This window comes from Manacus vitellinus, unplaced genomic scaffold (genome assembly GCF_001715985.3).
Source record: "Manacus vitellinus isolate BGI_N305 unplaced genomic scaffold, ASM171598v3 scaffold_16_pilon, whole genome shotgun sequence".
In the NCBI taxonomy this organism is placed as follows: Eukaryota; Metazoa; Chordata; class Aves; order Passeriformes; family Pipridae; genus Manacus; species Manacus vitellinus.
This window is the reverse complement of record NW_021939189.1, coordinates 3469307-3483822: the sequence shown is the minus strand read 5'-3', so window position 1 is coordinate 3483822 and position 14516 is coordinate 3469307. Positions and strand designations below refer to the sequence as shown.

At 44.2% G+C, this 14516-nt stretch overlaps 1 protein-coding gene across 6 annotated transcripts in view; it reads right to left on the bottom strand.

Moving 5' to 3' along the window:
* Positions 1–544: 544 nt before the first annotated feature.
* CERS3 (ceramide synthase 3) overlaps positions 545–14516 on the bottom strand; it is a 43934-nt gene continuing 29962 nt past the window's right edge. For all 6 annotated transcript variants that reach the window (XM_018069639.1, XM_018069633.1, XM_018069634.1 and 3 more), the window contains one exon: positions 545–3971. In XM_018069639.1, the coding sequence (XP_017925128.1) occupies positions 3840–3971 (132 nt within the window). In that variant the 3' untranslated portion in view covers positions 545–3839. The remainder of the gene's footprint in view (positions 3972–14516) is intronic.

The following is a 14516-nucleotide window of genomic DNA, read 5'->3' as shown; positions in this document are numbered from 1 at the left end:
AGCCCATGGGAGGAGACAGCAAGTCAGAACCTCTGCGATCCTCCCAACCAGGGAGGCACAAATGGAAAAGAAGAAATCTGGAACAGCTTTTCAGCTGATACAAATCTGCACAGCTTGTTTTCCATAGAGCTTTCCTGCTTTTGCCAGCTGAAGATCCATGTCTGAGCTGCCTCAAGTGTTCTTATGATGAGCCATTGATAATCCCACCTCAAAACCCATCTGAGATACAACCTCATGCAACATTCCAGAGGGAGTAGTTCCTGGTGTACACAGGACCACTGTCAAGTACTTTAATCAGAGCATAAATCTTGAATAAGACAAGTGATGGATGAGGCCCCCATTAATTTCCCTTCCTCTCTGTTCATTAATTGTTCAGGAAAACACAAGATCATTTACAGCCCTGGCTGCTACCTTTTATGAAGACTGTGGGTCATCCAGCCTTTTCCAGGAAAGGGAAAAACTTGGAAAGGAATTCATTCCTGAATGTGCTCTCATTGGAAAGCTGGGAGGGAATGGACAGGGAAAACAAGGAAATCCTCACCTGTTTTCAAAAAATATTTATTTGTAATGTGTATCACAACTGACCAGGCAAAGTCAGTGGTGTTAAGAACAACAAAAAAAGATAATTATACCAAATAATATGAATTGAGAAAATGAGTTCTGTGGAGCAAAGGAGATCTGTAAATAAAATCCAGAGCAGGCTGGTAAATCTAAGTATGGAATAAGTACAGAGGCAGTGTAGTACACATGGACAGGAATACCTGAACTAAAGACAGAGAAATTAAATGGAACAGAAGAGTTTGCCCTGAGTCTGATGGACTAAGATTTGATTTTCAGTCTATAACTATCAGAAATATTTTGGCATGGTCAGACTGACACAGCAAAGCCAGAAGCACTGTGTCACCTCATTGAACCAGGACACCCTTTGTGAAATGGTGACAATAACATGTCAGAGCCTGTGCTCCCAGCCACACCTACAGCTTTTCTGCTCCTGTGTTTGGAGACTCTTTTCACACCAAGATCATAAAAATGTTAAGGCTGAATTTTCATTGCATTGCATTGAATAGACTGAAAATCTCGAGCACCATGACATGAATTTCTTTGGCAGGAATTGTGTCCTTGTGAGCTCAGCTTCTTGTTTCTGGGTTTCTATCAGTAACAAGTGGAAAATGAAGCTCCCATAACTTCAGGAATGACCAATCTGATGTTAACAGAGGAGATACATCCAGTCTCACTGTCACAATCCATTCCCACTTCTTTCTCTACTGGGGGTATTTATTCCCAGTTCCTAGAGCTTTACATTCAGGATGTTTAGGTCTAATCCCTGTGTGTGCCATGGCAGCAACCCCTGGGCAGGGCCCTCACGGCCTGCCCTCGACACCCCTCACTGACACATGATGGAGTTATTTGGTTGTTTATTGTGCCCAGACAATCTTCACCCTCAGGATGTTTTCTTCCATATTCTTCTGTACTCACCCAAAATTTGCCTCAATGCTTTACATTTGAGTGTATTTATCTACCTTCTGCTCTTCCTCGAAGACCCCAGTTTCACACTGACTTAGAACAACGGTTCTGGCAATTAGGCTGGATAACTGCAATCCAAAATTTCTCCTAGGCAAGACTCCAATTGAGTTAATTGGCTTCAGTGGGAGGCTTGTCCTGAGCAGAAAGGGCAAGGTTTGGCCTCAAGGAGACTATAAATTCCAGTTTAAAAATCAGTAGTTGTTCAGAGGCTCATTCCTGTGACAACATCATTCCTTGTGTTTCCTTTCCTGAATTCCTTTCCTAGTCATAGGAGGAAAGCTTCTGGCACCAAAATTAAATGATAATACCCTGGCCACCTCCCAAAACTCCCTTACATCTCAAAGAAAGCACAGTTGTCTCTCCAAGGGAGTGTAAAGCCTCCAAGATGCTAGTTTTCCACATTTTGTTAGGAAAGGCCAGTGTTTTTCATGTAGGCAATAAACAGGCCTTGATATGCAACTGTGGCCCTGCCAAACTCAACAGTTGCTTTAGATGGTCCCATTCCACCAGCACACATCTCCCATCCTTCTCAGAAGCTGTAGGCCATGCTCCTTCCTCAGTGGAATTCTCTGTGTGGTAAAACAGGCACATTTGGGGTATTACCTGCTCCAAAATGCAAGTAAAAAATCAAACACTGTGAAAAATGAAGCCTCTGTAACAAAGCACTTCTGCAGCTTCTTGTACCTGCACAGAAAACACTCCTCTCTTCATATCTGATATCCCAAACATTTCCCCTTCTTTCAAATGCTTCAGTTGCTGAATTACATCCCCCCCTGCCAAGGAAATCTTGGGAAAACAAGTCAGTCATGTCACACTTCCTGTGGGTCACCAATTCCTGCCCGAGCAGCCCAAGGGAAGCAGAGCCTTCCCAAACCAAGTGCTCTGCTCCAGGGCTGTTCTAGCCCTGCTCCCCTGGCCTCCATCAGGCTACTGGATTTAGCTCCCCAGATGATCTCAGCTACTGTAGAATCACATGCAGAGCCTCTAAAACTTATGACACCAATCATTTATGGCCTTGTGAGCTCATGCAGCTGGAAGTGAGACTGGCACCACCCTGTTTACAAGGCCCAGGCTCTCCCTGGAAAGCCCTGGGACTGAAAATGCTGCTGCAGTGCACACTGGGGTTAGAAAAGAGGGGCAAATTTAGGACAGAGGCACTTTGGGGAACTGATCAAACATCCACTGTTCCTCCACTGCTTACAGATAAACAACAGTATGTGGCCAAAGTCACACTGTTTGACTCTAACTTATGTGATTCCCCATTTTATAACAGAGCAGAGATGGAAATACTGATCCTGGTATCAGATGAACCCACAGCACAGACAATGTGACATTCCATGCCAGTCTCCAAAGCCTGGATACCTGCAGTGAACACTCCACAACCTCAAATCAGAATTTAGCACTTGCTCCAGAGAACACAATATCCAAGGACCTCACAAGAAGGGACTGGATGAGATTTGTTTTTAACCCTCTGGGCTGAAGATGTGTCAGGAACAGGGGGTGTTTTGAATACAAGTAAGTGCACAAGGATCTGTGAAAAGACCCAATTTCCACTCACTCTCTTCTCTCCCCACTGCCCCTTCTGTTCTAACACTGGGCCAAAAGGACTGAAAGACATTTGGGAAACCTGGAGCTCAGTGGAGGGTCAGGGTTGAGTTTTGCTGTTTTAACAGTGGTTTCCTTGACAGGTAAATCTTAGAACACAATATTTGACCTATCTATCATACAGCACATTTTAGAGAAGGACTGTATTTCTGCACTGAAGCCAACTCTTCACAGGCAAGTCATTTGAATTCCTCCATGTTTGCTTCCTCCAGCCTCCAGGAAATGAAATCTAACTTAAAAAAATATCACTTTTGATGAGGGTTTCAACTGAAGAGTAAAGACTGAAGTGCCAGTCCCTGCAGAGCACTGTCAGATTTTTCCCACGTTGAGTAATTCTGGTTCCTAATGGAGTTCACACTAAGTTACCTACCCCAAAACATCTGTGATTTAAACTGTTTGATGGAATATATCTCATTGAAAACCAGTGGGACAGTGAATTATTTGACTCCCCTGAGCTCTGCCCCAGTGGAGCACTGTCAGTGTCCAAACCTCTTCCCACACACTTCCCAACGATTCAGAAAGTGGGTCGTTAACACGTTTTGTCATTTGATGCAATTTCTCCCTTCCCTCTAAACTGGCCTTTTTTCCAGGTCCAGTAGCCAACAATAAATCAATCACAGTCTCTCACAAGCCTTTTGACTCAAATTCTATCCTGTAGGTTGGGCTGAAACCAGAGCAGAAATCACTGCAGGAGGTGGGGCAGGACAGGGCTAGTGGTGACTGCCACTGAGGAGGTGTTTGCTTGACCCACTGCTGCTCTTGCTGCCGTTCTTTGTGGACTCCTCCTCAGTATCTGTGACAGAATCTTCCTCCTCTTCATCACTCCGATCATCTTTCAAGTCCTAGGGAGAAGAAAGCACTGTGAGCACGTTCTGTTCACCATTTGCCTCAGAAAAAATATGTGCTAAAGTGAACAAATGAAAGGGGAGCTCTAAATACATTAAATATGAAAACTTCCCCCCTGCCCCCAAAATGGAGGCTGACATCCAAGGAGAGGCCAGTTAAGAACACTTTAATCTTGCAAAACCTGACGGTCCTTAGATAAAACTGCTTCCATGACCTTGAACTCTTCTTTCCTCGTTTCTGCTTCTCCCTGTAAAGTGTTACTATTAATCCCTGGGTGATTAATTAACAACTGTGAAGTGCAGGGAAGATGAAAAGGATATTGTTTAAAAGCTAAATATGATGAATACACTCACCCAAACACAGGAGCTGAGAGGCTGCCTGCTCCTGACAGGTGTAAACCAAACAGTGCTGAGCTGTGCCAGCATCTCCTGGCACCAGCTTTGCTCCAAGACACTTGCTGACCCCAAAATACCCTTTCCCTCTCATGGTGTGCACAGCACATCAACACTGGCACAGGGAAGGCCATGTTGTGTACATCTCTGGAATACCATCCCTAAGGGAACTGCCAGGCAGAAGAATGGGGATGAAAAGGAATCTGCCCTTGTAAATCCCTCTCCAGCTCCGTAGGAGAAGCTCCTAACATTTGGCAATCAGGCTTCATCCCAGGGAGTCAAACATGGAAATGGAACGTTCCCACTACAGAGAAAAGTGGTTGTGGCTCCCCAGCGTTTCACAGCAAAGGTCAGGGAGAGGTGACACCTCTGTTTGTCATAGCACATAAAATACACCATTAGTCTCCTATTTCTCTGCTCCTACCATAACCCAAGGCCCTACAACGTGTTCAGAAGTTTGGTTCAAACAATTAAGGCTTCAGCATTGAACTCAACACCTCTATTTCCCTTTCAGTGCAACAAGCTCACACGAGCAGCACCTGCCTGCCTGGAAGACTTTCCATGCCAATGGATGACCTTCTCTGCAGACTCAGGGCAGGATGCTCTAGTTAAAGATGGACATCAAGAAAACACTTCCTACTTCCTAAATGTTCTCAGGTACCACTTTTTATGTCTTTTTGTACCACAGGGTGCTTGTCCTGAGGGAGACCTGAGGCTTCTCCTCCTGACAGAGCACGTGTGCTGGAGCTGGCAGGAATGTCAGTCCTTGCACAGACAACCCACAGCCACACTGGGACCACCCCATAATGGATAATTTTGTGCTCATGTCATCTGCCTGGACCTCAACTGGACAGGCAGAGTCTGCCTGTTGTCCCTGCTCCTGGAGCACTGTGATGCAGGAAGGAGAAAGCAGGGCTGTTCCTGCCCATCCTGCATCTGCTCTCAGAGTGAACCAACAATTCCACTTCCTCAGCATGCTGGTCTGAGGTCTTTCCTAAGCACCAAACTCATACAGAGAAAATAAATAACAGCTCAGTAATAACTCATCCAATTGCAATCTCATATCCCCTCCTATATTACACTCCCAGTAAAAGGTACAGGGCTAGAAAGCAAATTAAAGCCCGAGCTCTGTCTCATCACAAACTATAAACTTCCTGGAGATTTTCTTCTGCCTTTTCCCTAACAACATACAAAGGGTATCAAAACAAACAAATCTTACTGTAAATACTGTAAAATAAACTTGGCATGCCATCAGTTAGAGAAAAGGCAAGGCAGGCTTTCCCACACAAACAATTTATGAGGTTCTGGCTCTTTCAGATCACCTCGCTCCCTCCTGGTAGTGTTGCCGTTTGTATTTGCAGTAAAACACAAATGCTGAGGGGGAGGGGGGAGGATTGTTGCTTTTTTTTGCCACCAGAAATGTTTCGGAACAAAAATCAAAAAAAAAAAATAGAACAAATCAAACAGATCCTAAGCACAGTGTCTGATGCTGGACCCTCTGGACTCCCTGGAAGTGCCCTCATCTCCCTGAGGCTGCAGGGACAGGGAGCAGCACTTTGGGGCTCGGTGGGAATAGTCAGGGAAGTTTTGGAGTGCATATTTCATTTGGAGCCCCTCCTTGTGCTCCACTGAAGTTGCTGCTGCTCGAGCCTGTGCTTAAGAACAGCTGGCAATCTGCTCTGCTTTGAGTGATAGCCAATATGGGATACTGATTCCTGTTTCCTGCAGGAATGAGCTGGCATTTCCAGCATGGAACTGGAAACTTGGATAGAGTTTACTTCCCAGTTCTAATGGTGTCAAGCTGGATGCTCTGATTAAAGGCACTTTATGTAGTAATTAAAAAACATGTCATGTTTTTTCCAGCCCACTGGAAATCCCTGCGTTTGAGGGAATGTCTTACAGGTTTCAAAGCAGCAGGAATTAAATTTCCTTGTATTCTGAAGCAACCATTGCAAATTTTCTTGATGCTACTTCTTGAATCTTGACACTAATCAAGAAAAAATGCTGATAAATTAAATCTAATTTTTATTATATTTTTAATAATAAGCTTGTTTCCTGACCAAGTGCCTCTACAAATTCGTTCTTTAGGAGAGTCTGCCCATTTTTGTCTGGCTTGTTTAAGTGACAGGCCTTTAAATAGCAATAGCTTCATCTGCAACTGGAAATCCAGACAAACCTGTCTTTGCAAACTGTTTAACAGACCATCATAAATATATTAAGATATCCTAAGTGAAGTTTGTACTTTTTAACTGCGATCTTCTAAGAATAACAAAAATTGTAACATTTCTAGGATTTTCCCTGCTTTAGTACCAAGATGTTTCCTCTGAGCCCCTCACATCATATATTATAGTTGTGTTTTCCAACTCAAAGGCTCTGCTCTGACTGTCCCTGAGCAGCAGCAGATGAATGTACCATCAGGAACACAGGCAAACTGTAAATCCCCCAGCTGAGGCATCATTAATACTCAATGCTTTAGTTTAATGGCATCAAGTGCATTTATTATACTTCAGCTGGTTTAGGGTAACAGACAAAATGGATGTGTACATTTTCTGTTCTGGATGACTGACCAATTTAATCTTTCTAAATGGATGAATGGTTTCAAGCTTTATGAGAAGCAACACTAATGCTATAAAGGCTGCAAGAGGGCCATTTGTAGTGAAGCCAAAGCCGCAAACTTTTATAATCTTTTTTCCTTTTGTTTAACCCTTCCACCTGCTGCTCAGTCTGCCTCTTTTAGTTAAATGAACCGTGTTTGTTAAGGTAGTTTTGGCTTCTTGCATTTCACTGCTGTTAGAACATGTATCATTGAAGTCATTAGCACGACATGACCGGCAAAGGACCTTCCAAGAGATTTCACCATGAACTTCTTGAAGTTATGGGATGAGCAAACTCCACAGGCCACCTCCCAGCCCCATGTAAGCAGAAAAATTCTGGTCAAATCTCCATCTAAACTAACAGGGAATTTGCTCCTGGTTGTACAAGTCTGTCTCTCCATAAAGCACTCAGAGATCACTTCCCTCTTGAGAAGCCCTTGGCCCTGCACTCTCTGCTGCAGTGGAGGAGAACACCGGGAGGAAGACAGGTGAAGAGTGGGTTTCTTGCCCTCTGGAACCTCACTGGTGGAGAAGGGGGGCTGGACAGACACCCCCCTTCTCTGGGCACATGGAATCTTTGTCCAGCACATGCTGAGGTCACAGTGTGGCCACGGCTCCAGAGCTGCCACATGGCTGTTCAGTGGAAAGTGTAAGAACAGAGGGAAAGGCAGAGCCAAGCAGTGAAAAAAAAGGAAAATAATCTATTGTAGCAACATGGATTGATCCAACAGTGAGGAAGCCTCAGGAATGTGCCTCCTGCTTTCTCAGAAGGGGAAGGGCACTTGCTGGCAAACAGACAGTGCGGCTTTACTGCAGATTGGCAATTGGGGGTCTCCAAATGTGAAGCTGTTGCTGTAATGACAGGGCCCAAACCAGAAACAGGTACTGAGGCAGCCCAGAGAGAGAAGAGAACCTGGCTGAGAGAGACCTGGGCAGAAGGTGCTTCTGCAGCGAAGTTCAGCCACTACAACGTGTTTGTCATGAACCAGGTTCCAGTGCAGCTCCTCCCTGGCTCTCCCTGAGGAAGGCACATGCATTCCCAGAGGCTGCAGTGCTGCAGGGGCATTAGGAAGGCAATAGTGCAGTGCCTGCTCCCCCAGTTCCTGGTGGGAGTTTGGGGGCACAGGGAGGGGGGATGTTCCTTTGCTCTTCCATGGGCAGGAGGAGAGAAAAATCAGCCTGGGACTGTTCGAGCTCCTCCTCATGGCACAACTATGGAGAGAGGCTGAGAGAGCTGGGGGTATAAAATCTGGAGAAGAGAAGGCTCCAGGGACACCTTACCACCCCTTCCAGTGCCTAAACGGGCTCCAAGAGAGCTGGAGAGGGACTTTGGACAAGGGATGGAGAGAAGGACAAGGGGAAATGGCTTCAAACTGCCAGAGGGAAGGGTTAGATGGGATATTGGGAAGGAATTCTTCTGTGTGAAGGTGGTGAGGCCCTGGCACAGGTTGTCCAGAGAAGTTGTGGCTGGCCTTGGATCCCTGGAAGTGTCCAAGGCCAGGCTGGACAGGGCTTGGAGCAACCTAGGCTAGTGGAAGGTGTCCCTGCCCATGGTTGGGATGAGATGGACTTTAAGGTCCCTTCCAACCCAACCCACTCTGTGATTCTTATCGTGTCCATAGGGGGGCTGGGAGATGTTCCAGACCTAACTCACCTGGGGGATCAACACTGACTTCAGGTTTCTCAGCAGCATAAGGTTTCAATTTTGTCCCTGACTGGACAAGACTAAAAACAATAAATCTTTTAGGTTAAGCAAAATTTACACCCACACATTTAACTGGCTTTCTCCTACCAAGTATAGATGTATAAAAAGAATTCACAGCTGATTCCAGAATTTTGTGTGTTTTCTGATTTGGTGAAATTTAGATTTTTTTGATTTTCAAATACTTTAACCTTAAGTTGGAATTTCCTGACCCTTAAATGTATGTTCTATTAAAATCAGCATGTCCTAAATCTTGTACCCTAATTCTACCTTAAGAATATTTTCATTTAAACATCTACAAATGCACTGACTAGATCTTGATTTTTCAATGTAAAGACAATAAATTCCACAGCACCTGCACATATGGAAACAACTTGAAGTACAAAGATGAAAGCTATTAGTCAGGTCAGCAACCACTGCCTCAAATAAAAGAGATAATAAATAAGAGAGATAATAAAAAGTCAGTCCAAAGAGATAGAAGGGGGTACTTTTCTAACAAATAATACTATAAAGTTGATGAATCTCTGAGTTCAACATGTTGAATTCAACATCAATAATTCAACTCAGCTGACATATGACTTAATAAGTCTTTACTTTCCTGTGGAGACTAAGCAATATACATTTGGATTCAAGCAAACTGTTCTGTATTTCCAGCCTGGAAGATTTTATTGGGAAATAAATTTCCCTTTTCAACTTATACACACACCAGGCAACATAAATAATGTTCATCTTCCACGGAAGATGCACATTTGGACTCTGTTTTCTGCAGCTTTTAAATGAAGATGCAGAGTTTCTACATTAATTGTAGTGGACATCTTGTGGCAAAGACTCCTCTTATTTAATATTTCTCTTCTATGTAATAGTTATTCCCCAGGCTTTCCACTGGCAGTTTTCAGAGGGAACTCAAAGAAGATGCATGAAGAATTAAAAGAAAAGTTACACTAATTCCACAATTATTGAAAAGAACAGTCTTAGAAAACTAGATGTTACTACCAGAACACGTCCCCGATTTTGACTGAAGGAATAAATTTAACCTCCAGAAAACCTCCCTGGTGTTGTCACTCAGCACAGCACACCTGGAACTGGAGCTCTAATGCCCTGACTGTCGAGAAGAACTAAATCATTGTTTACAGCTGATCAGGGTCTCTGTGGTTTCAGAGTCTGAGTTACTGAACTCGGGGCCTGAACCTCGCACTCGGCACTCGGGGCTTTACGAGAATGTCCAAAGCCCAGGAGGTACCGAGTGAGTCACAGTGTCCCACTGCTTTCTGAATTATTCCAGTTCTAAATCCACAGCTGGCAAAGAAACAAAGAACAACATAACAGGCATTTGATGCTGTTCTCTGTAGTGAACTTCTTTTTACCCTAGGACGGGACTTGAAGCCAAGGGGTTCAGTGGTATGAACTTTTATCAGAACACGCACTTTTACTCCTTATAAAAGCTGTTTTGGCTACAGAACAGCTGATCAGACACTCGTGCTGTTCTCACTGAGGTCTGATACCGCTCTTAAAATGAATGTTTTGAAGAAATACAGCTGCTAAAGGACATTCCTACAGAAGCCTTACAGCACTGCTGGACTAACCTGAAACCACAAAGGACACAGCCAGGCAACAACAGGCACTTCTGTCCAATGAGGCCATTTCTCTATTTCCATCCTTAGGAACCACTGAATTCCTGTCATGATGTATCTAAATTTTATGCCCATACTTAAGCATCAATCTAATTTTCAGTCACATACCTAATAAGTAACGTGTTGGTTTTTTTAAATACATATTCACATCACAATACCTAAAATCATTTAAATACAGCCTTTCCAAACACCCTGATATCCAGGCTGGACACAGAACACTTTAAGTAGTACCCAATGAACAAAGTTTGATGTGGTTTCATTAATGAGCCCAATGACACAGAATTCTCACAGGGGACACCACAATTCCTTGACTGGTTACAGAGGGAGGCTGGAATTTGAGGTTGGAATTTGAGGTAGGCACAGCCTAAGCTACAGAAGAAAAATCCCACCCTCACCTGCTTCACACCCATCCCTGCCTGGTCACACAGACCCTGCTCAGGCTGCCCTGTTTTGTTCCTGCTGGGGTGAACTCTGCAGTGTCCTGTGCCTGCTCAAACGTCACCAGAATTGTGTTGCAGAGGACAGAATACTCCTTTTAAGGATTTCCTCCTTTCTTGCCATGTAATAAGGATTATGGAGCACTCCTAGGAAACATATTTTCCTTAAATACAATTCAGAACAACTTTCTTTCTCATTTGATATTAAGCTATCATTAACTGGCTTTATTCCAATCTTTTTTTTTAATCAACTCAGCAGATTGCAGTTCAGTGACTCCCTCTGAAAGTATAAGAATTATTCACCTCATAACAAAGTCACAATTCAAGCCTCTGCAGCCTATATTAAAAACAGTAAATGAAGGCATCACAAGCTCTGTAAAGGCTTAGGGTTTGCTCTGTGAATTGATTTTTGGCAATTCAAAAAAATAAATGCATGTGCACACTATTACAGACATATAGTTTTTATATAAGTGTATCTATATAAAACTAGCAAGAAATGGAACATTTCATAAAGATCCTGCTAGAAAATGAAAAGATACGAGCAGTTAACATGGAAAGCCAGAAAATCTGTCAGTGAACAGCAAGGTAAAGCAATTAATTTTAAAGCAAAAACTTCACCAACATTTGTCTTTTCCCTGAATTAGGAACTTTCACATCAAAAGAGTCATTCAGAGCAGGGATTTAACTAGATTTCACTCGAAGCAGAGTTGCCTTGTGCCAGGGCCCATGTGGAGAGGGGTGGGGGTCCTTGTTTGGGCAGATCCATTGCTGGTGAAAACTGCTCCAGCCCCACAGAGCTCATTCCCACCCGCCGAGAGCCTGGCCCTGGATCAGCACCACGGGAGTGCCCTCAGAATTCCATGGAGCTGGGACTGGCTATTCTTAGAGGCACTGGTCACCTGCAGCTCCTGCTGCAGTCCAACCCAGCCCAACCCAGCAGCTCTGGGCAGAGCAGACTGTGACTGCAGCACATCAGCCCCATTCGTGGCAGGGCTGACACGGGGGAGCCACAGGGAGCACCCACACCCCAGGCTGTTGGACTCTGGCCAGAGGGCTGAGGCTGCTCTTGCACAGTCCTGTGTGTGCACAGCAGGGCTGGGGAAGGGTACTTTGGCCCAGTGCTCCCACCTCAGCACACCTTCACCCCCCCCACCCGTTCCAATCGAACGCTTAGAAATTATTTTCTCCAATTTCTCATCAGTTCTCTCCTCCACAATGGTCATAACAGCCCTTAACATGAATTTTCTAAGCTATGCCTGATTTTTATATAATATTCAAGTGAAAGGTGTTGTGGAATTATGGGCATTCTAAACAGAGTTTATAAAAAATAATTTAAAAAAAAAAAATCAAGAATCCAGCAAAGAACATTGTTGCTGTTTTGAAACCTGATGAGTATATTTTAGTGTTTGGTGTAACATCCATTGCACTGAGCACATATAACATAACCTCCTTGGAAGTCACTGCTCAGCTGCTGACCCCTTTCAGAGTGTGGAGTAAAAAGTAAAGATTTAAATAGAAATCTGCCTTTTAACTCCCAGTTCCAGGAAAACTGGTTGAAGGCCAGGAGAAGAGAGAGGGAGGGAAGAACTGGTGGCTCTTCCTCTTTCCCAAACTCTGCTGGGCTGCACAACTGTGACCATATCCATTGCTGAGGTCAGGCTGGAAGGGCAGGAAGGACTCCCAGGCTCCCAACAGCTTCCCTGCTCTTTGCCCATCCCTGTCAACACCAGCCAGAAAACCTCCTACTCTTCTGTGCTTCCTTCTGCCTCTCACCCTCCTCCCTCGGATGAATTTGGCAGCAGGAAGTGGGACATGCAGCCAGGCCTTGGGCTTCACTGGCTTGCTGGAGCAGAGTGGGGAATATGCAGATGAAAGAAAGTCCAAGCAGGAAGTGATTTCCCTTTCCTGGGGCAGGAGCCTCCACGCTGCTGACCTGCCTGGCCAGCTCCTTCTCCAGGCCATGGAAAAGCTCAGGTTCCAAAGGCAACAACTGTAACCAGCTGGGAAGGCTCCCAGACAGACTGGTTTTCATGTGTAAGAAGGAAAAGCTTCCATTTGTCCTAATTTTGTTCCCCTGATGAGAAATTCTGCTATAAGTATTTATCTGTTGAGAACCAACAAATTCAACTTCTCCACAACCTGTTTTTCTTTAAAATGGGGAAAGGCCAACCCCTACTAATCCAGTTCAACCTGCCCTGTGTTTGTGCTAATCCTCCACTCACAGAACCTGAACTCCAAAGCAGGACATCAGTGTGCACTGGCCCTTCCCAGCCTAGAACCACAAAACCTCCAGTAAAAACTTTTCCACAACTTCCCAGTTCCACAGTCAGGAAATTGTAACTAACTAGATGATCATTATCCTCCAAAATATGTTACTGCTTTTAAAACAACCACTTGGAATTAAGGCAAGTGCACCTCTTGGTCTGTTTTCCCACCACCCCAACATGGGGCAGCACAGGCCTAACAAAGCATGTAAATGAAAGAAAACAAAACTTAGATGCCTCTAGGATAGGAAATAAACCCTGTCCTCTGTTTAACTCCTGTAATATGGCATTTTTCCGAACTGAAGGACTTCCCACTGAATGTGCTAATTCTCATTAAACTTCATTTTCTCATTATAAATGTCCCAAAAATAGATTTTTTTTTAATTGTTTCCAAAAGGAGGGAAAAAAAGGAATCAGCTGAAGACCTGACTTTTTAGGAGCCCAGTAAACTGCTGTACATGTGAAAACTGAATATGCATTTCATTCCATGCTTCCTTTTCCCATCCCAGTAACTCCACAGTGTATGGACACACAGTGTGGTTGGTGATGACCCTTCACAGCTCAAGCTAAGGCTGAGTTTATCAGCTGGAGAAGTCAGGCCCAGCTCAGTCAAGGTGTGTCTGAGCTCCCCCAACAGCCCAGAGCTCAGGCACACCACTAAGAGGATGCAATTTTTTTTGCCACAAAAGAGATTTAAAATGTAATCTCTTTAAAGGTTGTTCCATGTTACAGAGATCTTTTCCCTCTCTGTAGTTTTTAAACTAGGATTTCTTTCTGTTTAGGATTAAATGTCCCAAGTTACTGCACAGTTCAGTGAGAGAGTCAGTGCTGAGAGGTGACAGGAGAGGTGTGTTCACAGCACTCAGAGAACTGATGAATGACTCTTGTTTAATTCAGCTAAACCAGGAGTTTTTAACCACTGTGGGTCCATGGCCTGATTCTAAAGGATACAGATCAAAAAACAAAAAAAAAAAAAAAAAGAGGAAAAAGCACAAAATGCTGCAGTGGGATAATGATGCCTGGAAACAGCAGAACTGTCATAACAAGCACCTCCCAGCTCTCATTTCACCCCCAAAATAGTATTTTCTTATCGTTTTCAGCTTCCTCTACTCTGTTGTTAGTCAGCTTGCACTGTTTCCTTGGGAATTTGGATCAAATAAGGAATGAACAAACCATAGACAAGGATACACCCAACCAAAGCCTCTAAAAAACCGCTTACCAAGTACAAAATGCCAAAGGCATATTGAGGATACACAGGGTTTTAAAGAGTGACAGGTACAAAGTCCTGCTCTACAGCAGTGCAGGAACTTTTCTGCTTCAGGAAGAGGAAAGAAGCAGAGGGAATCCAACAAAACTGACCCTGATGACTCCTAAATAACAGCAACCACCAGTGAGCAGCTCATTGTGTTACTTGAAGGTGCTCTGACGGTGACAAAACCATTACAGGAGAAAGAAAACCTCCTCCTGGTCACATCACAGCCAGTTAGAAACCTGTCACTGCCCTCCTTTGATGGACTTTGC